This window comes from Medicago truncatula, chromosome 2 (assembly GCF_003473485.1).
Source record: "Medicago truncatula cultivar Jemalong A17 chromosome 2, MtrunA17r5.0-ANR, whole genome shotgun sequence".
In the NCBI taxonomy this organism is placed as follows: domain Eukaryota; kingdom Viridiplantae; phylum Streptophyta; class Magnoliopsida; order Fabales; family Fabaceae; genus Medicago; species Medicago truncatula.
The window spans coordinates 15,992,431-16,018,387 of NC_053043.1; the positions used below are offsets into that span (position 1 = coordinate 15,992,431).

The window sequence follows — 25,957 nt, forward strand, 5'->3', positions numbered from 1 at the left end:
TTCTATTAAATGTAATTTTCTCAATCATTACCAAGTTTCACCTTTTCTTTAATTTGATTGACTTTTTTTTAGAAATTTTCACTTATTTTATTAAATATTGTACTATAAACATGGATAACTTTTCCTAAAATAAAAAAAAAAAACATGAGTGAAGACCCTTTAAAAAATTGTAAGATCCAATTTGATCCTTACAAAAAACAAAAACAATTTATAGTATTTTTTGAGAAAAATAAACCGGAACAACTTAGTCCCTACCATCTTTATTTGATGTTTGGTTCATGGAGGAAAAATGGAGGAAATGTCAATTTAAAAATGTAAAAAAAGAAGATGATTGTAACTTAAATATTACTAGCCGGATAAAATTCACAATCAACTTGCAACTTAAATATTTTAAATTATGTGGCATGTACATGACACATGACTGTAACTTAATTATTCATATTTATCTAAGTATGTCGTCTAATAGACCTAAAAGACTTTTTTAATAGCGTATGGTCCGATCTTTTAAACTAAATAGACTTTTAAAAAAGTCTAGACTTTCTCTATTTAATAAAAAAGTCTAGTCTGACTTGACCTGACCTGTCGTAGACCCAATGATCCATGTAGGCCGCTTATTCCCATCCCTACTCGTAATGTATATGCATAATGATAAAGATAATTGTAATTTTTTATTCATCTTTTTACCAACAAAATAATATTTCTAATATATTAAATTCAAATTTGTTTATTTGATTGTTAGAGAATATATTTTATATTTTTGTTGATTTTTTTCTATATTTTTTAATTTCTCACTGATTCTAATAAAATGATTATTTTAATTTACTTCTATAATATATCTAATTTTTGCTTGATAACATTTATGTCATTTTATAAATATACATATTTTCCTTAAAAAAAAAATACATATTTCTTTCCTTTCATTTTCTCTATTCCTTAAAAAAAAAAATATATACATATTTCTTTCCTTTCATTTTCTCTAGTATCAATTTATTTTTCTTAGAGACTAAAATGAGTATTAATAAAAAACTTATTTGATTAATCATTTTAAAAAATAAAAATAAAAAATATATTTTATAATGAAAATCTGAAAACATTTAGTAACAAACAAAATTATTTTGTCATAAAAAAACAAAAGTATTATTTTAAGATTATATTATCACCTCTGAAAATAATTTTAAAAAATACCAAAATTAATTTTCACTACTAAAAGAGAAAAATATTTTTCAAATGTTTATCTTGAAGGAATATTTTTTTTGACTCCCTTTAAATAATTCAATAGAAAAGCCTTTAGTTCATAATTATTTTGAATATTTTATAATATTTAATATAAAATTTATATTACTTAATAGAAAAGACTTGGTCTCCATATAAAATTAAAAGCCTTTAATTTTTTCAAATTGAATTTCAATAAAAAAACCTTTAATTAATTACTATGAAACAAAAACAAATTCTAATTTGTTTTTTTAATCTAATAAACAATTTTTAACCAAAAACATAGTATTATTTTATGAATATTTTAAACTAAAGACATAATTAACATTAAACTATGGCCAGTAAAAACCGATAAGTTACTGGGAATTGAGAAAAGATACATGGAGAGTAGCCGGGAGAGAATAGTCTAAATTCATTTAATTTATTTTTTGGTCAAGTAAATTCATTGAATTTATTATTTCATATTATTTTATTTGAATGTTATTAAAATATATATATTCAAAAAGTCTTGTTTCATTTGATATTGCAAACACTTTTTTCACTTTGAAGAGAGTATATAAACAAGTGGCATAGAGGTGTGTGAGATCATAAACAACACAACATAACCCTCTTGAACCGTAATTTCTATCCTATCATCCATTTTCATTTCTTTAGTCCTTTTTTTCTGCAAACTGACTCTTTGTTTTTACATTTTCTCCACATTTATATATTGCAGTGCATTTTTCTTCTCTTTTTGGCACAACATGGCTGCTGGTGATAAGGGTTCAATCTCATTGGATCAGATCAAGAATGAGACTGTTGATTTGGTATATTTCCTCTAACCCTTTCATGTTTGAATGTTCATTTGTCACTTAGAAACATACATATCTTACATTAAGGTTTTCTTTCATATCCTTTAAATATGGCCAACATATATAGGTTCTTTGACTTGAATCAAAAAATGTTGTTTGATTTTGTTAATTTTATGCAAAGTTACTTATATCATGTTTGGTATCAAAGTTATAGCTATTTTCCTTACTTCAAAACCCAGAAAGAAGCTGGGTTTTCTCTTAACTCTATTATTAATTTATTTTTTGTTATTTTTTTAAAGCCACATGTGTGAAAATTGTTAGTTTTTTTTATAGAGGGTGAGCATCTGACTTGAATTTTGATCTCCTTTAGTTCCCATAATAACATTATTATTATTATTATTATTATTATTATTATTATTATTATTATTATTATTATTATTATTATTATCATTTCTTGAACCACATGAGAAGGGTCTCAAATTTTTTTCAATATATATATAATTTTTTTTTCTTCTATTTAATAGTTTCATTGGCTAGAAAATGAAAGACCCCAAGTTGTCAACATGGCAGTTATAAATTAGTATACGGGGAAGGTAACATGCATAGAGTGGGATGGAGAAGTCATATACACATATACATTTAGTTTTTTTTTTTTCTTAAAAGGAGAGAACAATGATCGTTTAATAATGATTACAAATGAAACATATTAATTAATTTGTTTTTTATTTTTCTTCCGTATATGTTTGGTATCACTCTGAATTAAATAAAATTGAGTATGTCATATAATTTTGTTAAAGCTACAAAAAGTATAGATTTTGAAAAATCACGATGAGATTTTGTCGTATTCTATGTGATACCAAACAAACATTAAATGAACTTCTTTCATATGGAGGATTCAAATTTGCATGTGAGTTAACAGTTCAAGAAATAGAGGTCAAGGTATCTCAAAATTGGCCCCCCTATATGGTGTATATTGTACATGTTTCTCAAGTAATCTCCACCATGTGTGCCTTGTTTGGTGAGAGGGAATATTAAGTACTTTTCCGTGGTACTTCGGCCTTTTTGGTCATTCATATTCATAAATACTTATGATGTTGTTCATGTGTGAATCTTGGCCCTTGAGATTAACCGTTTTCATTCACATTCAACGGTCCTGACACCAAAAAGGTTGACGGTGGACCCCACTTTTCAACTTCTTTTGTGAATTTGTTGTGGTTTCATCAAATACACTTTTTTTTGAGATTGGAGTTCGAATCCCAAACCTTGCATATTTTTATGTATTGTTTATATCAACTGAACTAAGTTTATGATGATTCAAATACACTCTTTTTTCAAAACTTCTTAAGGCCATAATTTATGTAATAATCAAATATTGTGTAGCAATATCTATATCTAGCTTCATATCTTTTTTATTTAAAATAATTTAGATGAGATAAATTCTTGGGGTTCATTAAAACTGAAAAATGTAATATAAGATAAGTATAATACTATGGTAATAAAACAAATAGACAAAAGAGTGCTTATCCAAAAAAAAAAAGACAAAGGAGTATTATTTTTTCTTTTTTCGAGGCCAATCACAGAGAGAATTTTGGTAGTCAAAATTAAAATTAGTCAAAAAAAAAAATTTGCAGTAAAAAAAAATTTTGATAGTCAAAATTAAAATTTCCATACTGCAGTAATTAATTTTTTTACTATTTTATTTTGTGTTTTTATTTGCATGATGTAAATAACTGTTATTTTGTGATCAAAATACAAAATATTTTTTGTCAATATCTCTTCATGTTTTATCATAACCATTTTCATATTATTGTACTTTTGTGTGTAACCATTTGATTATTAATCATGTCTGCATATTGAAATATGTATCTTGTTGATTCATAATAATCTGCATACTAACTTACTAAGGGTTGCTATATGCAAGAAAATTCTGTAAGATATGATATTATGTGACTCAATTTGATAAACAATATAGTTCACTAACATGATGACTATGTTTATAGGAACGAATTCCAATCGAGGAAGTGTTCGAGCAGTTGAAATGTACCAGAGAAGGTTTGTCCTCCACAGAAGGAGAAAACAGGATTCAAATATTTGGTCCAAACAAGCTAGAAGAGAAGAAGGTTCTTTCCTTTATCATCATATAATAATATTGATAGTAACGGTACTGTGATCATCATGTCGTGTCTATTGTGACATGTCAGTGTTTTTGTCGTGTCAGATGTCTGTGTCGGTATACATAGATTATGGTTGTAACGGTGTTATAATTTTAATGATGTAGGAGAGTAAGTTTCTCAAGTTTCTTGGGTTTATGTGGAATCCATTATCATGGGTGATGGAAGCTGCAGCTTTAATGGCAATTGCTCTTGCGAACGGAGAAGGACAGCCTCCAGATTGGCAAGATTTTGTGGGAATTATTTGCTTGTTGGTTATCAACTCTACTATCAGTTTCATTGAAGAAAATAATGCCGGTAACGCTGCTGCTGCTCTTATGGCAGGTCTTGCTCCTAAGACAAAGGTAATAATAAATCAAAATTTTTGTCTATGTTCTGCATCATGAAGTTCTCTATGAGGGTGTCAGATCAATGATAATAGTTTAATCTTTGTAATATCAAGATACAAAATTTAAATCTCTCAAATAGTTGTAAAATGATCACTTTAATTAGTAGAACACTAAAATGTTTATGACATGTATATAAGGTGTTTTCAGCTTGTTTACATAAGCTCTCCAGGATAGCTTATGAAAGTGGCTTATAGCTTATATGAAAACAAGTCGACTTTATTTTACATTTTGTTACAAAAATAACTTATACACAAACACTTGTATGATAAGCACTTAATTAAAATGTTTATCCAAGCAGGGTCTAATTTCTTTTTAACTCTAAAAGGATTGTTTACTTACAACAATATGAAATATAAGAGTAGGTTTGGTTTAAGAAAACACGTCGTTTTTAGTTTTTGTTACGAATCTATCACCTTGTTTTCATTGTTTTCTGTACAAATATTTGAAAATAGGAAACATAATGAAAACAAGGTGACCACTTTGTATTTAAAGATAACAACAGAAAATGAAAACAAAATCGTTTTCTCGAACCAAACAAGCCCTAACTCTCTACCTATTTTTAAGCTATTTTTTTCACTACATTTCAGGTTCTTAGAGATGGTAAATGGAGTGAGCAAGAGGCTGCAATTTTAGTCCCAGGAGACATCATTAGCATCAAACTCGGTGACATCATACCAGCTGATGCTCGTCTTCTAGAAGGCGATCCTTTAATGGTTGACCAAGCAGCATTAACTGGAGAATCACTTCCTGTAACAAGACATCCAGGACAAGAGGTTTTCTCTGGCTCAACTTGCAAACAAGGAGAAATCGAAGCCGTTGTTATAGCCACCGGTGTCCACACATTCTTTGGAAAAGCAGCACACTTAGTGGACAGTACAAACAATGTTGGACATTTCCAAACGGTTCTCAGAGCAATTGGAAACTTTTGTATTTGTTCCATTGCAGTTGGTATGTTGGCTGAGATCATAGTCATGTATCCGATCCAACACCGCAAATATCGTGAAGGAATCGACAACCTTTTAGTCCTTTTGATCGGAGGAATTCCTATTGCTATGCCAACTGTTTTGTCTGTGACAATGGCTATTGGTTCTCATAAACTTGCTCAACAAGGTGCTATTACAAAGAGAATGACTGCCATTGAAGAAATGGCTGGTATGGATGTTCTTTGCAGTGACAAGACAGGAACACTCACACTTAACAAATTGAGTGTTGATAGGAACTTGATTGAGGTGTTTGTAAAGGGTGTTGATAAGGAACATGTGATGCTTCTTGCTGCTAGGGCTGCAAGGACCGAAAATCAGGATGCTATTGATGCTGCTATTGTTGGAATGCTTGCTGACCCTAAAGAGGTATCAACTCCTTTTTAAAACTATGCTTAGTTGATTATTAATATTATGATGGCTTGAATTTGATTTTTGATATGTTGATGGCTTGCGCAGGCGAGGGCCGGGATAAGAGAGGTGCATTTCTTGCCATTCAATCCTGTTGATAAGAGAACTGCTTTGACTTATGTTGATAATAATGATGGAAGTTGGCATAGGGCTAGCAAAGGTGCTCCTGAACAGGTAATCTTTAATAATTTCTGAGATTCATAGTTACTTACTTAATTGATGCTAATAGTACTTTAATATATGTGAAAACAGATCATGAATCTGTGCAACCTCAGGGAAGATGAAAAGAAGAAGGTTCATGCTATCATTGAAAAGTTCGCAGAAAGAGGGCTACGTTCACTTGGTGTTGCTAGACAGGTTTGTTTTTTTTGGATTCATAATTGAAATTTGTATTGAAAATATTCATTTCGTTAACATAATCTTTTCTTGTACTTCTTTGCAGAAAGTTCCTGAGAAAACAAAAGAAAGTGCTGGTGCTCCATGGCAATTTGTTGGTTTGTTGTCAGTGTTTGATCCTCCTAGGCATGACAGTGCTGAAACCATTAGAAGAGCTCTTAATCTTGGTGTAAATGTTAAGATGATTACAGGTAACTAAACAAAGGACTACATTTCTGTTAAAATGACTTATTAACATTTCTGCATCGGCCACATTTGACTGGGATTTTCTGTAATATAAAGGATCGCAACTGTTACTGGCTTGCCGCGACTGCTATTTAAAAAACATTATCTTGACTTTTATTTTTCTTTCTAGGTGATCAACTTGCAATAGCTAAGGAGACTGGTAGGAGACTTGGTATGGGAACCAATATGTATCCATCTTCTACCTTGTTGGGTCAAGATAAAGATGCAAATGTTGCTGCACTTCCAGTTGAAGAGCTGATTGAGAAGGCAGACGGATTTGCCGGAGTTTTTCCAGGTTCATATTCTTTTAGCAACTAACTATTCTGAAAAAATTTCCTTTTTGCTTATCCTAATGCTCTTCGAAAAGGTGTAGTTCCTATGAAGCATTGACACATACACGAAAACCAGACAAGACACTTTCACTGACACATTTATTCTAAAGTGTCGGTGCAACATAGATACTTAATTATATCCTTAATATCTCCGATTGTTTAATACTATACAGAACATAAGTATGAAATTGTGAAGAAATTACAAGAGAGGAAGCACATTGTTGGAATGACTGGAGATGGTGTGAATGATGCTCCTGCATTGAAAAAAGCCGATATTGGAATTGCTGTTGCTGATGCTACTGATGCTGCAAGAGGTGCTTCTGATATAGTCTTAACAGAACCTGGTTTGAGTGTTATCATCAGTGCTGTCTTAACAAGTAGAGCTATCTTCCAAAGAATGAAGAACTATACGGTTCGTTACATTACATGTTCCTTTTTTCCACTCATCATGTTGAATTAATAGTATTATCATTTGACACCATTTTCTTTGTATTTCAGATTTATGCAGTGTCTATCACTATCCGTATAGTGGTAAGTAAATAGTGTTGATGTGATTATATGTGATAGTTTATAACAAGATATGATATGAATGCTAATGAGTATGAATTTTCTATTTCTGAATGCAGTTTGGCTTCATGTTTATTGCACTGATATGGAAGTTTGATTTCTCTCCATTCATGGTTTTGATTATTGCCATTTTAAATGATGGTATATTTCTTAACTTCTGTTTCTGTAAAATATACTTAGAAATCTCTTTATAGAAGCTATGATGTATGAAAATGATGTGATTTTAAATAATAACTTTCATATATCTTTAGGAACAATCATGACAATTTCAAAGGACAGAGTTAAGCCATCTCCAATGCCTGATAGCTGGAAACTGAGAGAAATATTTGCAACTGGTGTCATGCTTGGAGGTTACTTGGCAATGATGACTGTGATATTCTTCTGGGTGGTGAAAGACACTAAATTCTTCCCTGTAAGAAATTAAACACTTTACCTTGCATTGCATTGAATTTATCTCTCAAATACCTTGTTCATGTTTTGGCGCAATTATCTTGACGCACAAGTTTCCCTTGATTGTCATTGCAGGAAAGATTTGGAGTTAGACATATTCATGACAGTCCTGATGAACTGACAGCTGCTTTGTATCTACAAGTTAGTATTGTTAGTCAGGCTTTGATCTTTGTAACTCGTTCGCGCAGCTGGTCTTATGTGGAACGCCCCGGGATGCTGTTAATGGGTGCTTTCGTCATTGCTCAACTGGTAAAGATCCAAGCAACTTAAATGTGTCTATATACGGTGTTACTTGTTTCTTTCGGTGCATTTGGACAAACAACTTAATCACGCTAATTTCATAAACTCTTTCAAACAATTAGCTAAGCAGTTATGTCATATGAAAACAACTTATGATATGTTCATCGGTATAACTGCGTATATGCGAATTGGACTTGTTTTGAGGTTTTGTTTTTCTTTTCAGATTGCTACATTAATAGCAGTATATGCCAACTGGGGATTTGCAAGAATCCAAGGAATTGGTTGGGGATGGGCAGGAGTCATCTGGCTTTACAGTATCATTTTCTATATTCCTCTTGACATTATCAAGTTTGCAATTCGCTATGGCTTGAGCGGCAAAGCTTGGACAAATCTTCTTGAAAACAAGGTAATTCCCAAATTTCTAGCAGTTTACTTTTCATGTTTTCGGTTTTCATTTTCACTTCAACTAATTGACATAAACTAATATAGATCGAATATTTTCATCACAATTTTCTTTTGCATTTTTTCGTTGTTTCTGAAAATGTATTCTTCATATCTTGACTTCCATCTTTTCTCTATCACAATTGTTAACTACACAAGTCTTTTATCACCTTGTTAACGATTTTTATACATATGCTCGATGTTGATGAGGTTTTCTATGTGTGTTTTAGACTGCCTTTACCAATAAAAAGGACTACGGAAAAGAGGAGAGGGAAGCTCAATGGGCACATGCTCAAAGGACCCTTCATGGACTTTCAGCACCAGAAGAAACTTCTAGTCTCTTCAATGACAAGAACACTTATAGAGAATTGTCTGAGATTGCTGAGCAGGCTAAGCGACGCGCTGAAGTTGCTAGGTAAGCAATAACAACATACCTAGATTACGAGATTTTCACGATGATTATTACTTTCTATCGTCTCGTACATAAGCAACAAAAATAGTTAATATCGTTTAATTTTCATGACGTAATATAACATTGAATGCAAAGATATAGTATTTTAGGAATATTTGTACCAAATTTTTCATCATTTGTTGAATGAACTAATACTTGAAATTTAACTTTTTCTGAATTTTCACTCTTTACAGGCTTCGTGAACTTCATACCCTTAAAGGACATGTTGAATCTGTTGTGAAGCTGAAAGGACTGGACATAGAGACTATGCAACAACATTACACTGTGTAATATAAGCAACACAGACAAATGTTGTTGTAGATAGTTAAGGAAAGAAAAGATAAATTGCCATTAGGTAGGGAGAGAAATTCTGTGATATATCTCTCCCAGTGTTTTACTTTATTAATGCATTTCTAGTAAACTTTTGATGCTTGAGACAAAGAAGTTTTAGTTTCAATCAAATATTATATGCTTCTCTATGCTTTTGAGTCCACCAATTTCTCAATTTGTGGTTTTCATTTTTATTTTATGCAAACATTATTGGGAAACTTGTGTGAATAAGCATTATGAAAATTTTCAACATGGTAGCAACTCATTTTCATGTTATTTTTGTCTTTTGGGAACACTATGACAAGCAAATACTTTTTTTGGTCTAAATAAAAAAAAAATACACACCACTTTTTTTTTCTCGACCGATAAAGAATTGATTCATACCTCACATGGTCATGGATTCATCATCGCTTCCCGCGTAAGGATATAATTTGTAGGTAATCTATGAATGTTTATTCTGAGTTTTTATGCCTGTCCGATGAGCCTCCAGGACCAAACTCGCAAAAACTTTTTTTCTTAAAAAAAGAGCATAAGAAAGTAATCTTTAATCAAGTACCTCTTTTGAGCTTTGATGTTTGTCTTAGCTAGCCTCTGAGTCTCAACTTGCATACAATTATACTTTTTTTTTTTCTACAAATAAGAGTACAAGAAAGAAATATAATGAGTTTTGATGTTTGTCCTCTCAAGCAAGTTTAATCCCAACTCAAATAAACTTTTTTTATTCATGAATAAGAGATTTTTGGATTTTCTATTGCTATTGTTTAGAGATGTAAGTTTAGGAGGTTCCATTGCCACATTCTTGCAATATACTTGAAGCTCAAGGTGCTAGTTTTCATTCATAAAAATTGTATACATGCGTTACTACTTGAGATGTAATAGGTGATAGCCACACAATACAATGTGGTAAGATATTTTTGAGATAACTAAAACTTCCATTTTAAAAAGAACTAACTGTAAGCTCATTCAACAATACTTTTGATCAAGTAAGTCTCACATATTATGAATAAAATGAATGTTTGAAGCTCCAAACACTTTCTGACATGCATAATTGACATGCATAAACCCTTTCCCTATTTCCATTATTACAATAATTATAATTATTAATAAAGTTAAAAATCCATTAAAAAAATTTAATAAAATTCAAAAGAGATACTTCTAGATGTATTTGCAATTTTAATACAACAAGAGATTAATATGACAACAAAGTGAACATTTAGAGATTAAATGGTGGTTTGGTCGTCTCTAAATTATAATAATTGTTACTAAGTACTTAATTGATAATACTTTGTCTTCTAATTTTTAAGTGATAAATATCAAAATTTACAATTTGACAAGAAATAATGCAATTAAATTTTATATTGTTAATAAAAAATAAATAAATAAACATTGTTGATACTATGAAGATTGTAATGACTAGATTGTGTATAGAACAACTGCAAACAATTGTAGAGTATGTATTTAACTTTAAGTACAATACAATTTTCTGAATATACAATACATATACCACCGGTGCATCAGTTGCAATGATATTTACCTATTTATGTTTTCTTTTCATTTGTTTCTCTTTCATTTTTTGTTTCACGTATGGGTTGGATTAAAAGACTATGAATCTTTGATGATTCCTTAATTTCTTCCTTTGTGAAAGTTATTGATACTTTATAGTTGATTTTGATGTTATCAATCTTAATATACAACGATATTAAAATTGGGAACAAATCTTTGCAAAGTTTGAAAATTTTCCTAATTACATAATTAGACCAAGGGTCAAATGCACTCAAACAAACATTACTCGTTTTTAAATGTAGAAGGATTACCATTAAGAATGGTGTACACGTAAATTAATTAGGATTTATTTTAGTGGACCTTGACAAGTTATAGACAAACCTTTTATTATGGCACACAAAGTATGATAAGTGCTTTGTGTCGATGAATCTTCAAACAAAAATTTGTTGGTAAATTCCACTAGAAAGAATCACAGGATAGTGATAAAAATCTAAATTCAACTCTTCAAATTTTTGATATAACCTTAACGGATATTAATTCTGGCACAAAGGAAAATTAAGTGACCGGATGATGTGCATGCCACTCATGATGATCATAATGGAGGTTTTTTTTTAAGGGTGACCATAATGGAGGGTTATTGGTCGATTTAGGTGTTTTCTACTCCATCCGTCTCAAATTAGGTGTTTTCTCTGCTATTTTTATTTGTCTCAAATTATTTGTCCCTTTTATAATATCAATACAACATTTATTACTCTTTTCCACTAACATATCCATATTTTTTGTATTTCAAACATTTAACTACTCCACTAACTATATAATTAATAAAGGTATTATAATACCATTTTGTATTAAAGACGACAAAGACCAAAAGCAAAATGTCTAGAACTTACAAGGTTTGTTTTGCAATAAAAAAAAGGTAAGTTTTGGAAACAAAAAAGATAAGTTTTGCATTGGAAACAACATTTTTTACACTTTTAAGTATTTTGATTACACAAGTTTCAAGAAATTCTTATTATATTTGTTTCTTTAACTAGTGTCTCGGAGACACAAGTTAACATTTTCCAATAAAATAAAAGTGTTGATAAATAAATAATTAATATAGTTGGAAGTAACAGAATAGTCTTATAAAAAATGGAATTTTTTTTTCCTTAAAAGAGTCTTATAATTAGAGACAAATGTAGTAGTATATATTTATTTATCTGTAAAAAAGACTATAATGTATAATTATTAATTTAAAAACTAAAATTAAGTAGTTTAAAGACGATTATCAAAACCAAAATCAAAAAATGAAATTTGTACGGGACCAAAACCAAAAAACGTGCACTATCACCAATTGATTTCCCCCCTTTTGGTCTTCTTCTTTATCTCTCTCTCTTCTTCTTCTTCTTCTTCTTCTTCATCTTCATCACCATATTCATAAACTTGTCCAGAAAAAAATAAATATCGAGAAAAACTCAAAATAATTTTTTATTAATTAACTGTTATAACCACTAGAAAATTAAAAAGCTCAACTCAACAATACGTCTTCGTTCTCTAACATCAATGTATTCTTCAAACTCATTCTCTCTCTAGTCTCTATTTTGTAAACTTACCAAATGATTTCATAACCCTAATTTGTGACAACTACTAATCTTATATACTCTCACCGATTGAGCTTAGTTCACTTACTCCTATTGAGAATGATTTCATAACCCTAATTTGTGACAACTACTAGTCTTATATACTCTCACCGATTGAACTTAGTTCACTTACTCCTATTGAACTTAGTCATTATTCTTACTAATAAAGTAACACTACTCATTCCAATTTAATTAATTCTCCCCCTTTGGTATTTACCTCTATTCTATTAATTCTCCAAAGTTACTACTAACCTCATAAAATAATCTTCCACCTCTAAATTACGAAAATGTCCTTCACTCCAAAATTACCAAATACCCTTAATTTCTCCATTTCTAATAAAAACCAACTAATTCAATAATTCAAACACACCAAACAAACAAATAATTAATTAAACAATTAAAATAATCACAAATAATTAAAATAATACTAATCTAAAAATTGAAATGTTACAATTCTTACCGTGTGACTCATAATTCACTTTGCTAAATAAGTGTCATCTGCCACGTCATCAATTGTCACGTCGCTCTCCATGTCAGCAAAACGTTTAAAATTTATGGGGTTTGTTTTGTAACAAAAAAATGCTCTAAGAGCAAGCTTTTAAATTTAATTTTTGAACCAATATAACCAGCTTAAAAGATCTATTATAATCTGCTTAAAATTTCTTTTCTGCTTGGTGAAACTCACTTCATGTAAAAAAGCATACACAATGAAAATGAAAATTTGTATGAACAATTAATTTTTGGGGATTCATGATTAGCATCCTTATTAGTAGAAAGAGTAAACCCAAAGATACATATACCCCACTGCAAGAAAAAGAAGTATATGTAACCTGACTGGTAACATGGGTGTGGGACATCAGTTAGCATACACAAACAGTTAGGATCCGATGACCGAAGATAGCCAGGTGATTGTGGAGCCATGACAATTTGTCAAATCTTAGATATATTCAAGAAAGATGAGATTCTATTGCACATGTGAAGTCATTACCAAATCAAAAGTGAGGAAACCAATATTTGTTAATACCTTCATTATATTTAATTGTCACATTTGTTGGAAAAATTATGGCAAATTTTTATCTATTCATCAACAAAACAAGACGAAGTTCAATCATAAAATAAGTAAAGTGTAATCAAGAATTATTCAACACATATTTATCCATCAACAAGACGAAATTCAATCATAAAATAAGTAAAGTGTAATCAAGAATTATTCAACACATAAATCAAACTTAGATTTTTTTTAAATAATTTTTCTTTCGACGAAGCTTATTAATCGTTTTTTAGTCAAGTAGTCTAACAGCTAAATCATTTTTTGTCAAGTAGCCTAGCATAAGTGAGGTGTCCCGGGTTCTAACGCTGACCCTTATATATAATATGCATTATCTCTTATCAAATGAGTTAAGTTTACGGGGACGCAAAGCTTTTTAAATCATTTAAGCATAGTTGTTTGATTTAATCATTGTGTATTTGTAGCTATAGATTTTGTTCATATTTATGTTCATGACTGACTTGGAAATTGGAAATAAGCTACCAATCTCATTCAATGAAGTATATTCATGGAATCATATATTACTTTTAAAATGATTAAGAGTATTACATAAAAAGGATAGTGTTATATTTAAATCAACAAAAATTATTATTTGTTTTAATATTAATAAAATAACTCAAAACAACAACTAAAATAAAACACAAGTGAAAAAAGAATAAAAAATCTATTCAACATGAAATATTAATCTCAACGTGATTAGAAGATATCTCATTTACAGAAAAGAATAAAGGAGTAAAATAGTTAAAAAAAAAATGATGTTAACCCTCAGGTTTTCAGAAGAAATTGTTTTTGATAATTTAAAATTCAATCGTTAGATATATATAGCCTCGTCAATGGTCATAATTGTTTCATCAGAAAATCAAATTTGATGTTATTATTTTTTTTTTTTTTGTGATTCTCATTAATCACTTTATTGATTGATTTAGTTTAAAAATTTTCTCAGCCTAATAACAACAAAGTATGGTTTTGTTGTTTTCTCAAATATTTTTCTATCCACCCACAAAAAAGTAGTGTCCGTACAGACAGTTTTGTGATCTAGAAAGTTAGATGGCGTGGAGCAATATGTGCCTATAATATGGTGATTGGCTATTAAGAGATTGCTTGAATTTAATTGAGCTACAATTTGCTGTAACTGTTCCCACTAAATATGTCAACCTGATGAATTTGCACGTGATGTCACCTTTGAAACTTTACTCTAAATTTAAGCTAAAGTACAAAACTCAACTACGTGAGTAATGTCCCCATGTGTTGTCCTTCAAAATCCAACCATATCTTCTAGTTCTAATCAAATCTTAAAATCACAAAAATGTATTTGCTGAGGTAATTAGATTCATAGTGGAGTCATTAGATTTTGAGGGTATGTATATTCCATTTTTAGTTATTAGATTATATTTGAAGAGATACTCTATCTACATCATATAATTAACGACGAATCACATGAGATATGTCTGTTGGTCTTATATCCCTTCAATGTTTTTTTAGAATCTATCTCGTTTTTAATTATCCAATTTATTTATTTATTTATTTTATTTTTGTTGTGTGTTGACTTGATAAAGAGATGATAAATAGTCAGATTTTTATTTTTAGAATAAATAGTCAAATATACTACTAATAATTATATTTTCTCAAATTCATATGCTAGCACTAGATTAAAGAAAAAAACTAGAAATTCATTTGGGTTGAAATTTGATTTGGTACGGAAAATAAGTGAAGATGCATGAATAGTCAAAGAAAGTAAAGATGCAATCAAAGTCTTTTAAGACCCAATTTGAAATTTTTTATTCCAAGACTTTATATAGTCTTAATTGTGTCAGTCATCACTTTGAGGGTTTCAATTTTCTCCACCCTAATAATGTATGTATGATTTTATTACTATTTGTGTTCTCTATTATTATTGAGATGTCATAAGAAATTTTCTCCACACTCACATGTTAGCACATAAGTGACCGTTTCATGTTAAATCAAACAATCTAAATTCAACCTAAATTATAATATCAAACGAAAAATATATATTTTTTGAGTCGTCTATTCTTAATCTAACAGCCATCGATATCTCAATTACCTGAATGCAGGATTCCTCGACAACGAATTTAACGTGCCATTGTAGGCAATTCCATCAACCTACCTGATATTTTCAATAACCCAGATTTATTAGGTCAGTGTGACTCGTCGTCAATGTGATTTTCTATATTGTACTATATTTCAAACTTTCAGTTAATGTTAATTAATGCATGATTTCTTTTCCTACCAAGGCTAAGTTTAGTCTAGTTTATAAACTTTGACATAGCAATAGGTGTACTATAGCTAACAAAATTCACTGTGGATTATGTCATGCCCTAGATATAGAGATTTAATATATTCATGTATAATAATTTTTGGCATTTCTGATTCTGTATCAGGTAGAATAAAACCACTAATATTGATTATAAACTGTGAGAATGAGTAATGTCCTTTATACTAATAATCTGAATTCTTGGCACATGGATAGTACATAATTGTCCAAAAGGGTGGTTGGCATTTACAGTTTTGCATCAGATATTGGAAATTAACTACCAGTAGTACCAGCAGGTCCAGAATCCTCTTTGAAAGCAAAAGGACTCTCAGCTAACTTTCCTTTTGATCTTCTTGCTCTATATGTTGTGTGGTGGGGGGTGGGGAATTTTTTTATATATTTTTTTAAATCGAGTGTCAGATACGTGCAACTATAAAGATTAATATTTTGAGTAGGATAAACTACAATGGATGATAAAGTTCTGCATCTAAAATTATTTTAATTTAGTTCAAGTGTTAAGTTTTGAATCTTGTAATTTAGTTAAAGTGTTGGAATTTTCTTAAAATTGAATCTCATTTTAAAATAATGTCTTATGACCGATCCGAAACAATCCACTGTAGGATTGATTTGGGTTTGACATAAAAGCTATCGATTTTTTACTCAATCTAAAGACTTGAATCAATTCGTGAACACATTTAATTAATCGTTTTATAAATATAAATATTAAAAAAAAAAACTTTAATCATGACTATCTTAAATGTCACCACACTTGAATTGTTGACTCAGTGTGGTAAAAGCTTAACTTTGTAAAATGAATATTAATATCATTTTAATTTATAAAAGTTTTTCTTTCTCCATTTTTAAAATGATTGATAATGTAAAAATGTGTTTTTAGTGACAATTTCAATTTCAAAAATAATTTTTTTTAATAACTATTACTATTGTTATTATTTTAGTTTCCTTTTTAAAGTAAACAATTCATTAATCAGGTGGGGCTAAAATAGGAGGACTGATTGTATATTACCAAACATGAAGGTCAACAAATTTAATTAAATAAGTGATCAAGCTAGCTGATGATAGTCTTTTTGTTTATCACTTTTTCTCAATGAAGACAAGTTTTTGACTTTGGTTGCACACCTCCAAGGTTTATAGTTGTAAGGTCAATTTGATTTGGACTTTGTTTATCCTTTCAAAGACCTAACTTTCTTAATGTGTGCAATTCATGAGACTAGGTAGCTTTCACATGATATATCTTATCAATATATCCAATTTGTGCATAAGAAAGAGGATTAAAGTCTATGGATGATTTTTGACTTTTTTCTAGGTTGGTTTTTCTTTGTAAATTGAAGTTAATGGTACAATTTTGGGTTGAAAATTTTGTAGTCCTTATATACATTTTTATTTCCTTTTAGTCCTTAGGAGTATTTTTATTTGATATTAATCCCTAAAACATAAGAATGTTTGCTTGTGGTACTCTTGATTTTGATTTAGTCCTTATAATAAAATCGATTTTAGTATTTAGAGAAAAATTGATTTGCAATAAAATCGATTTCAGTATAAAGCAACATTCTTATATAAACTTTTATTTAACTTATTCTTAATCAAAGTGTGATTAATTACTTACACTTGAATTTCAATAGATTGAATGTCCGTGTAAATAATCACCATAGAAATGAACTCTTAATTGAAAATTGTTATAAATAAATGTTAATCAACATAAAAATGGTATCCTAATTGTTTGATTTTGTAATTATCATAATCTCTAATCTATTCCGCTTCAAGAACATATTTCATTTTGGATGAGTACAATTTAAAAACTTTTCTTTGATGTAACATAGATAGTTACAAAAAATGTGTTCCTCCTTATTGTGAGTTATATTCGCGGGATGGTAAATTCGGTATAAAACTTCACATCGTTTTTAAGAGGGAAACAATACGGTACTTATGTAACTCGTAGTTCGATCAAGACATATAAATAAAGTCTAATAAAATATTATTTTATACAAGAATTAAGCTAAAATTCTCTGAACGATTCGTACTTTAGTGTAGATTATTAATCACTTAAATCTAATCACTTGATTATACAAAAATTAAACTAGAATTATCTTAAATAATTCGTATTTTAGTGTAGTTTATTAACCATTTAAATTCAATAACTTGATTATATGATACCTATACCGGTGATGTATGTTTTTTTTAATAATACATGACAATTTTTTAAAATAACATTCATAATTCATGAAATCCATATATAGCCTTTTTTTTTTTTTTGTTGATTCATATATAGTCATTTAACACAATAGAAAAAAGGTCAATAGAAAACTTATAGACAAAAGACTCGTATTTCCTTAACAAAAAATCACATATCCATTGACAAAGATTGAGTCTAACAGACGAGTTTAGAGCCTCAAAACATGGGATTGACTCACACTTAAGGGGAAGTGTTGTTGTGTACAAGTGTGAGTTATATGTTCCACATCGGATAAAAGAGTAAAGGTTGAACACCTTATAAGTAAGAGGACCCATAAACCCATTGCCTTAAGGTTTTGGGTAAGAGTGTGGCGTCTCTCTTGCTTGTGCGGTTGTTTTAGCCTCGATGTGGACGTTCCTCCGAGCTCCACTCGTGACCTAACACTTTGAAGCCCAAATACTTTAAAATAGATGACGTTCCATATTTCTTGCGTATCTTGCACCGATACCTTCCTGATACGTATCAGGAGAGTATCCGAAGATTTTTTTTAATTTTTTTAAATGATTATCCAATACTTTTCAGATACATCTGGGATACGAGGGATATGCGGTGGAAAACCGATATATACGGGCTACCTGATGTTTCTATTATATTTGGTATATATGTAATTGACTAAGTAATGATGTTCTCTACTTAGGATATATCATATATGTAATTGATTAGTTGTCGCTTTCTTTATTATCAATATTACTTACATTTATATTTCTATTGTTGCCGCATCTTATTTTGTGTCTCTTTGTTTATTTGAGAACTATGTTATTGTTGATTGTTGTGTGAAGGCAATTTCATTGTTGTGCCTTATTGTTTTTCTATGTCTGTTTGGTCTAGATTTTGCGCCAATTTTTTTGCTTATGAGTTTTTGTCCATATTTTGTATTTTAAGTTTTAATATGTAGTTAAATTTAATTTTTTTATTGAAATATCTCAGTCGTATCGTATCTTAAATTTTAAAAAAATTATATATTGACGTATCATTGTCGTATCGTATCTATATCGTATCATGTATCTGGACTTCATAGATCGTTTGTCATTACAGTGTTAGTAATTTTTTGCTTGAAGACATAATTCGTACCTTTCGATTAAAAACATGATTTTTTTTACTCAATTTTTCATCTAATAAAGCACATTCTTTATTATTATTCAACTCATATTTGCATACATTAAATATATTCAAACATAAATTATTAATTATACTTAATTTTATTTTTATTAAAATCAATTCATTCAAAATCAATTTTTATCATCTTAAAAATCAAGTAATTTGTAACATTGGACAGTTGAAACATGCAACAAATGCAAAAAAAATGGATTTCCAAAAGAAAAGGGTTTAGAAAGGAAAAGTAGTAGTAGGAGTAGGATGAGCTGGTTGATTTGAAATGAGGGAGAAAAACTTGTAAGTAGGGGAGACCCTGAAAATGCAAAGAGAAAAGGGTAGCACTTAAATGGGTGGAGTCATGTGAGTACATTTATAGTGGGGTTTTAGTGTTTTTGTTTTCTAGTGGCACATGGGAAGAGAGGAGAGAGTTCGTTTCTATGGGTAGTTGTGAAAAAAAAGCAAGAAGCATGTGAGGCCATGTGCCCTTCAAAATAGACCTCTCCCACTATTTTGCTTCCACTCATATCTTTGCCTCCCTATAATCACTCTCAATTTGTACGTGTGCATGTAATTAATATTCTCTTCCTCTAATCATAATATCTATCACATTTATAATTTTTATTTAACTCAAATTATGTGTGGCATTTTGATATTAAAATTCTATTAGTAGCTTAATCTACCATATGCTATTTAAGGATGTTTGGATGAGATAATGTACCTCCATTCTAGCTTAATTAGATTCTCAAATTTAAATATGAGTTTGATATTGATCAAATATTAATTATTTTGTTGTTTCAAATCCTATACGACTTGAGTGATTAATTTTTATATTTACGTGTCTGGTATTTTTTATTTGGAAATAATCTAATAATACGCTAATAAGTGATTCTTATTTCACACACAAAAAAATATATTATTTGACAAACTTTTGAAGGAAGAACATTGTATTCAAAAAAATGTTCTTCAAATTGTAATAATACATTTAATATATGGTGTTAAAGGATTTACACTTCATGCAAACTATTGTCGACAACCACGAAGCTATTAGAATCTACTAGCGGCTTGACCCTCGAAAACAACCTGTATTAGTTTTAAGATTATTTTCGATGGCTTAACCCTAAAAAAATGTACCATAAATCAAATTTTTAAACTTTGAGAAAGGAGAAAAATACTATATAATATACATACACTTTTTTTTTTTTTGAATAGAGACACTAATATTTGTATACTATAAAAGTCTGTTTCTTTATAGGTGAAAAAAGAACTCAATGTGTTTTCAGCTAAAGCTCCAAATTTTATTGATTATGATATATCACATCTTTAAAACATGTGATTTAGATTAAATTTCAAATAATAATGTTATTGAATAATAAAATTAAATATCCTTATCATTCCAATTATTTTGCATGATGGGCCCCTCTCATTTCAAGAAAAAAAAAATTAATTTATTATTATTATTACAACTTGAAATTCTCAAGCCTATATCTTGAACTGATTTCAAGAGTAACCTCATCACAACCAACACACCCTAAAAGCTTGTTTTTGCCTTCATTCCCCTCATCATAGCTTACACAAGAAAGCACTATAACTCTAGTTCATTCCTTCACTTTCCACTTTACTTTTTTCTCTCTTTCTATTTATTCATTATTACAACTTCATATCAACAATTCTTCTTCATCTTCCTCATCAATTTTATTGCACTACATATTTACATATATATTTTTTATTTAGATTTAACAAAAGGGTGTTTTTTTAGGTGAAAAAATATTGTCCAATATTTTTTCTTTGCTTTTATGGAAGGTCAAAAAGCTAAACGCAAACGTGTTTATTCAGTTGAACCAAACAAAGTAGTGCAAGCAAAATTTACTAAAAACTACATTAATTATTTAGCACCAGCTTTGATGAAGATCAAGGAAAGAAGAACTTCTATAGAAGCCAAGAATGTTGAAAGTGTTGTCAAGTATGAAGTGGACATGGCAATGGTTTTTTCATCTCAAGGTTTTGCATGGAGTAATGCTCTAAAAACCAAGCTTCAAAAGGATGGTGATGAAGGTTCATCAAGGATTAATTATCAACAAAATGAAATGGTCCCACTTGATTTCTCTAAAAAAATTTGTTCAAAATCTGAGGCTAATAAGATTTTGGTTGAAGAAAATATTGATGGTGATGAAGATGAAATTGTGGATGACCAATTGAGGTGTCTAAGAAAATTGATACCAGGAGGAGAAGAGATTATATGTGATGAGGAAATGGTGAATGAATTAGAGAGCTATGTAAGTTGTTTGCAAATGCAGGTGAATATTCTTCAGTGCCTCACTCATCAGACAAGTTGAATTAATTATAATCTTGTATGTTTTGTTGTTTAATTATATGAGACAAGTGGAGAAAATCTTTAACCATAATCTATGTGTTACATATTTTTAATATTATAATATAATTGTCAAATCAACATTAGTGTATTTTGTACTATTGTTTTCAAATGTATGGATATATGTATATAGTTTTAATCCTGTTTATGGGGGAATAGGGAACAAGGGAAAATATTAAGGCTGGAAAACTTGAATCTAGAAGTAAAAACTAAATTTATCCAATTCAACAAAAATATTATAATTTTTTATTTTCTATTGTGTGTATGCCATTAATTCTTCACACCTTTTTTATTTCAATAAATTATTATGAGCAAATATATCATAAAATATTATACTAGCTATGGATTACTTACTAAAACGGTACTTATGGAAGACTCCTAAGTGAATCAATAAATGAATTTTTTTAGGGCAGTAAGTTAGTTGATATGTCTTTATAATTATCAGATTCAAGTAATAGTAGAGGTTTATTAAAAGAAAGATTACCAACTCACAAGTATTGGTAACATTCTAATTTTTTGTTTTTCTTTCCCATGCACATTATATTCATGCGTTTGTATGAGTTGAGTGATAAAGTTTGTGTGTTTGAAATAGGAAACTTAATCAATTAGAGATTAGCTCAATCTATTAATTAAACCCCATGTTTTATCGATTAGATCTTTGTTAGATGTGAGATCTTGTTTTGAGAAGTGGTGCAAAGACTTGAACAAGGAGGGTCGTCCCAAGGGGTGGCATTTGAGGCAGTTATCTTGAGCATCATCACTTTAGGTCTCAAGTTTATTGTTTTAATTTAATTAATTGTGTAAATTTTGTTTTATTAGTAATTATTTTAGGTTGGATAGTATAAACTTCATTCATTAATTTTGCTACTAATTAATTTATTAAAAAGTCAATCAATCTTGTGTGAATGTATCTAATATGAGAAATGCTTGCGACACTCTCTTCAACACTTACTCTTTTATTGGACGAAATCAATGTCCCACCACTTTGTGTGGGTTCAATTTTCAAAATGTAGACCCACAATTATTTAAACCAATAAGATAATGAGTATTAGAGATTGTGGTCAAAAGAGAGCGTCGTCAGCATTACTCATCTAATATTGTTTTAATAATGTTGTTTAATATTGTCAAAAACTAGGCTTGAAATGCCTCAAATTTAGTTGTTGTTAGTTTTTAACTGGCTTCATTTCAAATTTTGTTTTATACCTCAAGGTTTATTGAATCGACCTTGTGAACAAGAAGATAATGAAGAACATGATGATGGTTGCTCAAATAAATTTCAAAACATATGTGAACCCATTAAACTTTAGTATCCACTCGCCCCCACCATTTTTTTTTTGCAAATTGGATGCAATTGAAATAATCGTGAACCTTTTTCATGATACTTTGGAATCTTTAAAGTTAATTGCACACTCACTCTAAGTGTATCGATGAATGATATTTTACAATAAAATGTTCTCTCAATTACTTTCGTGGATTAGATAAAAGAAAAAAAATGCGTAGACATTATTTTACAGTGAGTTGGATCATGAAAATATGAATTTCATGTTCATTTTTGTCTTCACATTGTCTCTATTTATAGAGAAAAACATATCACTTGTCAAAGAGAAGAAACATCCTTTGGATGAGTTTCTACAATGTTTTTCGAACATGTATATCTATCCCATGGTTTTAAATCGCAATTATGGTCATTGCTCTTGTTGCGAGCATTGTTGTGTGAAGTGACACCTTTGTGCAACTACTATATTTATCCATCATAATAGAGTCCCATTTTTATTAATAAATAATGATTGGAATGTTCTTTATATACACACTTGGTAGATTGTTAAAGATAAGATTTTTGATCGATTAGGATTTGATGTTTAGATCATATTACGAAATTAAAGGAAGATAATTTCCATGCAAGTCTATTCAACACATACCATTAGAAATCAAGACAAATCAAGGTAAAATATTAAAGTTACAACAAAACACATTATCAGCATGTTTTGTGATTTAAGAATTCAAGGAAGTTCTATTCTCTATGAAACCAGATAAATGCCTTGGACAGGATGGATTCGATCCAAGATTCTTTCAAAACAATTGGTCGAGATATGGAGATGAAATTTGTAATCAATGGTGTGGTTGGCTTTTGACATGTATTTTCCCATCAACCGTCAACATGAAAAACATCGCCCTAATTCCAAAAGGTGAATTCCAAGTTTCTATGAAAGATTTGTGACCTATTGCTCTATGTAAAAGTTAGAGGAAAATATGGCGATGTTGTTTTGAAGCTTGATATTAGCAAGACATCGGACATAATTGACTTGAATTATCTCAAAGGGGTTATGATGGAAATGAGTTTTTCTCATCAATAGAACAATGGATTATGATGTGTGTTGAAACCGTAAATTATTCTATTTTGTTTAATGGTAGCACACCTGTACCTTTTATTCCTGGTAGAGGGTTAAGGCAAGGAGACCCCTCTCTCCCTACTTATTCATTATTTACGAGAAAGGTTTATCTGTTTTTATCTGAAAAGCAAAAGCTAATGGTGATATTAATGGTGTCAAAATTTGCACTAATGCATCAATCATATCGCACCTCCTCTTTGTGGATGATTGTTTTTTATTGTCTAGAGCTAATGCTAATGAAGCCATCAAAATGAAGAATATTTTGTCCATTTAATTACATAAAAGTCTTAAGTCAAGCTATGAATCTTAAAAAAAAAATTGAGATTTTTTGTACCAGAAATGTATCACAACATCGCATAAAAACATAGCAAACAAGCTTGGGTCCAGGTTGTTCTTGGTACCGGTAAATATCTAGGCTGACCTTCTTCGATCGGAAGAAGTAAGAAAGCAACTTTCAGTTTTATCAAAGATAAGATTTGGAAGAAAATTAATTCATGGAGTAGTAAGAGACTTTTCAAGGGAATGATATAAAGGTTCTTATTAAATTGGTGCTCCACTCTATTTCAACCTATCTTATGAGCTTGTTCACTCTTCATGTATCGTTGTGTGATGAAATAGAAAAGATGATAAACACGTTTTGGTGGGGTCATTCAGAAGCTCAAAACAATGGTATTTGTGGGCTCTAATGGGACAAATTATCCATGCACATAAAGAATGGAGGTATGAGCTTTAAAAATCTTTCTTTAGTATAGTTATGCTTGGGAAATAGGAGTGGAGAGGTATGATAAATCCCGACTCTCATTGCTAGACTATATAAAGGAAGATATTATTTCCCGTTGCAAATTTTCTTTTAATCTAAATTGGGGCATAAGCCCAGCTTTGTGTAGAAAAGTATATGTAAGATTAACACGTATATCTAATGGAGCGTGCTAAGACTATGATGCAAGATTAAAAGGTAGCCAGATTTGTAAGACGTTTGACCTGCGTCACCCAAAGGCATGTAGGTAACAACAAGTGGTCTTAACCTAATGTCGGCAAATTTAAATATGTAACATTGACGTGTCCTTCTCAAAATAAACCAATAAAGTTGTAATTGAAATTTGTATAAGGGATTAGAGAGGCAATTTTGTGTTGGTTTGAACCAATTTGCGATGTACATATTGGTGAGGCTCTGAGACTTTTAACTGCTTTAAAATGGGTTCATGAGCTGAGTTTAGAACCTATAGACTTTGAGCTTGATGTTAAAAAAGTGGTGGATAAGTGTCGTCCAACACTTTTTAGAGCGGTTTAATCGATTTTAAAAGTGTCAAACGACACTTAGTTGCCGCTGAAAAGTCCGACAGTTAAATGTCGTTGGACCAACGACAATTGAAAAAAAGAAAAATTTAAAAAGTGAAAAGAGTATTTTTCATTGGCTTATCCTTTTTCTTGGTCTACGGAAAGCATATTGAAGTTCTGCTAAAATTCAAATATCTTCTTTTCGTGATGAAGTATAAACAAACAAGAAGGAAGTGGGCTTAGATTATTATTATTTCTTAATTGTTTTTTGTGAACATTATTATTTTTTTCTTTTGACAATATAAAATTTAATTCATATAATAGTCAAAGTTGTTTGCCAAACAAAAGAGTTAAGGGAAAAAAAAATCAAATGAAAGTCTCGGGTTGTCATTCTGAATATTGGTTTATGCTACCCAAATATTATGGTGATTAGATCAAACTTGATTGCCTTTTGAAAATTGCACAAGAGGCTCATGATTTTGATGTACCGGCAAAATATTTATTAAAAAAAATATGAATAATTTTGATGTACCGGTTTCATAGTTTTTTCATCATTCACCTGAAGTTTAATGCAACAGTTTAGTGCTGACTCCAATTGATGTCGATTTGGTCATCTTGTTTTGATGTGCTAGTTTTTAAGGGTGTTTTACACATGGTTCTTATAGACCATTTTATTCAACATGGCCAACTTTTTATTTTATATCATTAGAAATTGAAGTTGGTATCCTAGGGTTTACAATACTCACA

The 25,957-nt window shown here is 29.9% G+C and overlaps 2 protein-coding genes across 2 annotated transcripts; both read left to right on the plus strand.

Annotated features, from left to right (window-relative positions):
• The first annotated feature begins 1,740 nt into the window (after positions 1-1,740).
• Positions 1,741-9,632, plus strand: LOC11439650 (plasma membrane ATPase 4). Its single transcript, XM_003594906.4, has 17 exons — positions 1,741-1,829; positions 1,928-2,018; positions 4,004-4,123; positions 4,282-4,518; positions 5,151-5,912; positions 6,003-6,128; positions 6,207-6,311; positions 6,397-6,541; positions 6,706-6,870; positions 7,081-7,319; positions 7,406-7,438; positions 7,534-7,615; positions 7,726-7,886; positions 8,000-8,173; positions 8,388-8,570; positions 8,836-9,020; positions 9,251-9,632. Exons 2-17 carry the CDS (start codon positions 1,956-1,958, stop codon positions 9,345-9,347), a joined length of 2,877 nt encoding a protein of 958 aa, XP_003594954.1. The 5' UTR covers positions 1,741-1,829; positions 1,928-1,955; the 3' UTR covers positions 9,348-9,632.
• Positions 9,633-20,665: 11,033 nt separating this feature from the next.
• Positions 20,666-21,681, plus strand: LOC11440582 (transcription factor bHLH146). The gene has a single exon (XM_003594908.4). The coding sequence runs from the start codon at positions 20,968-20,970 to the stop codon at positions 21,505-21,507; it is 540 nt and encodes a 179-aa protein (XP_003594956.1). The 5' UTR covers positions 20,666-20,967; the 3' UTR covers positions 21,508-21,681.
• The last annotated feature ends 4,276 nt before the right edge of the window (positions 21,682-25,957 follow it).

Excerpts from the sequence above, each read along its gene's own strand:
- LOC11439650 (XM_003594906.4), top strand. The coding sequence starts at position 1,956 with ATGGCTGCTGGTGATAAGGGTTCAATCTCATTGGATCAGATCAAGAAT. Across the intron at positions 6,129-6,206 it reads GCAAAGGTGCTCCTGAACAG|ATCATGAATCTGTGCAACCT; the intron begins GTAATCTTTAAT and ends ATGTGAAAACAG. Across the intron at positions 7,616-7,725 it reads TATTGCCATTTTAAATGATG|GAACAATCATGACAATTTCA; the intron begins GTATATTTCTTA and ends ATATATCTTTAG.
- LOC11440582 (XM_003594908.4), top strand. The coding sequence starts at position 20,968 with ATGGAAGGTCAAAAAGCTAAACGCAAACGTGTTTATTCAGTTGAACCA.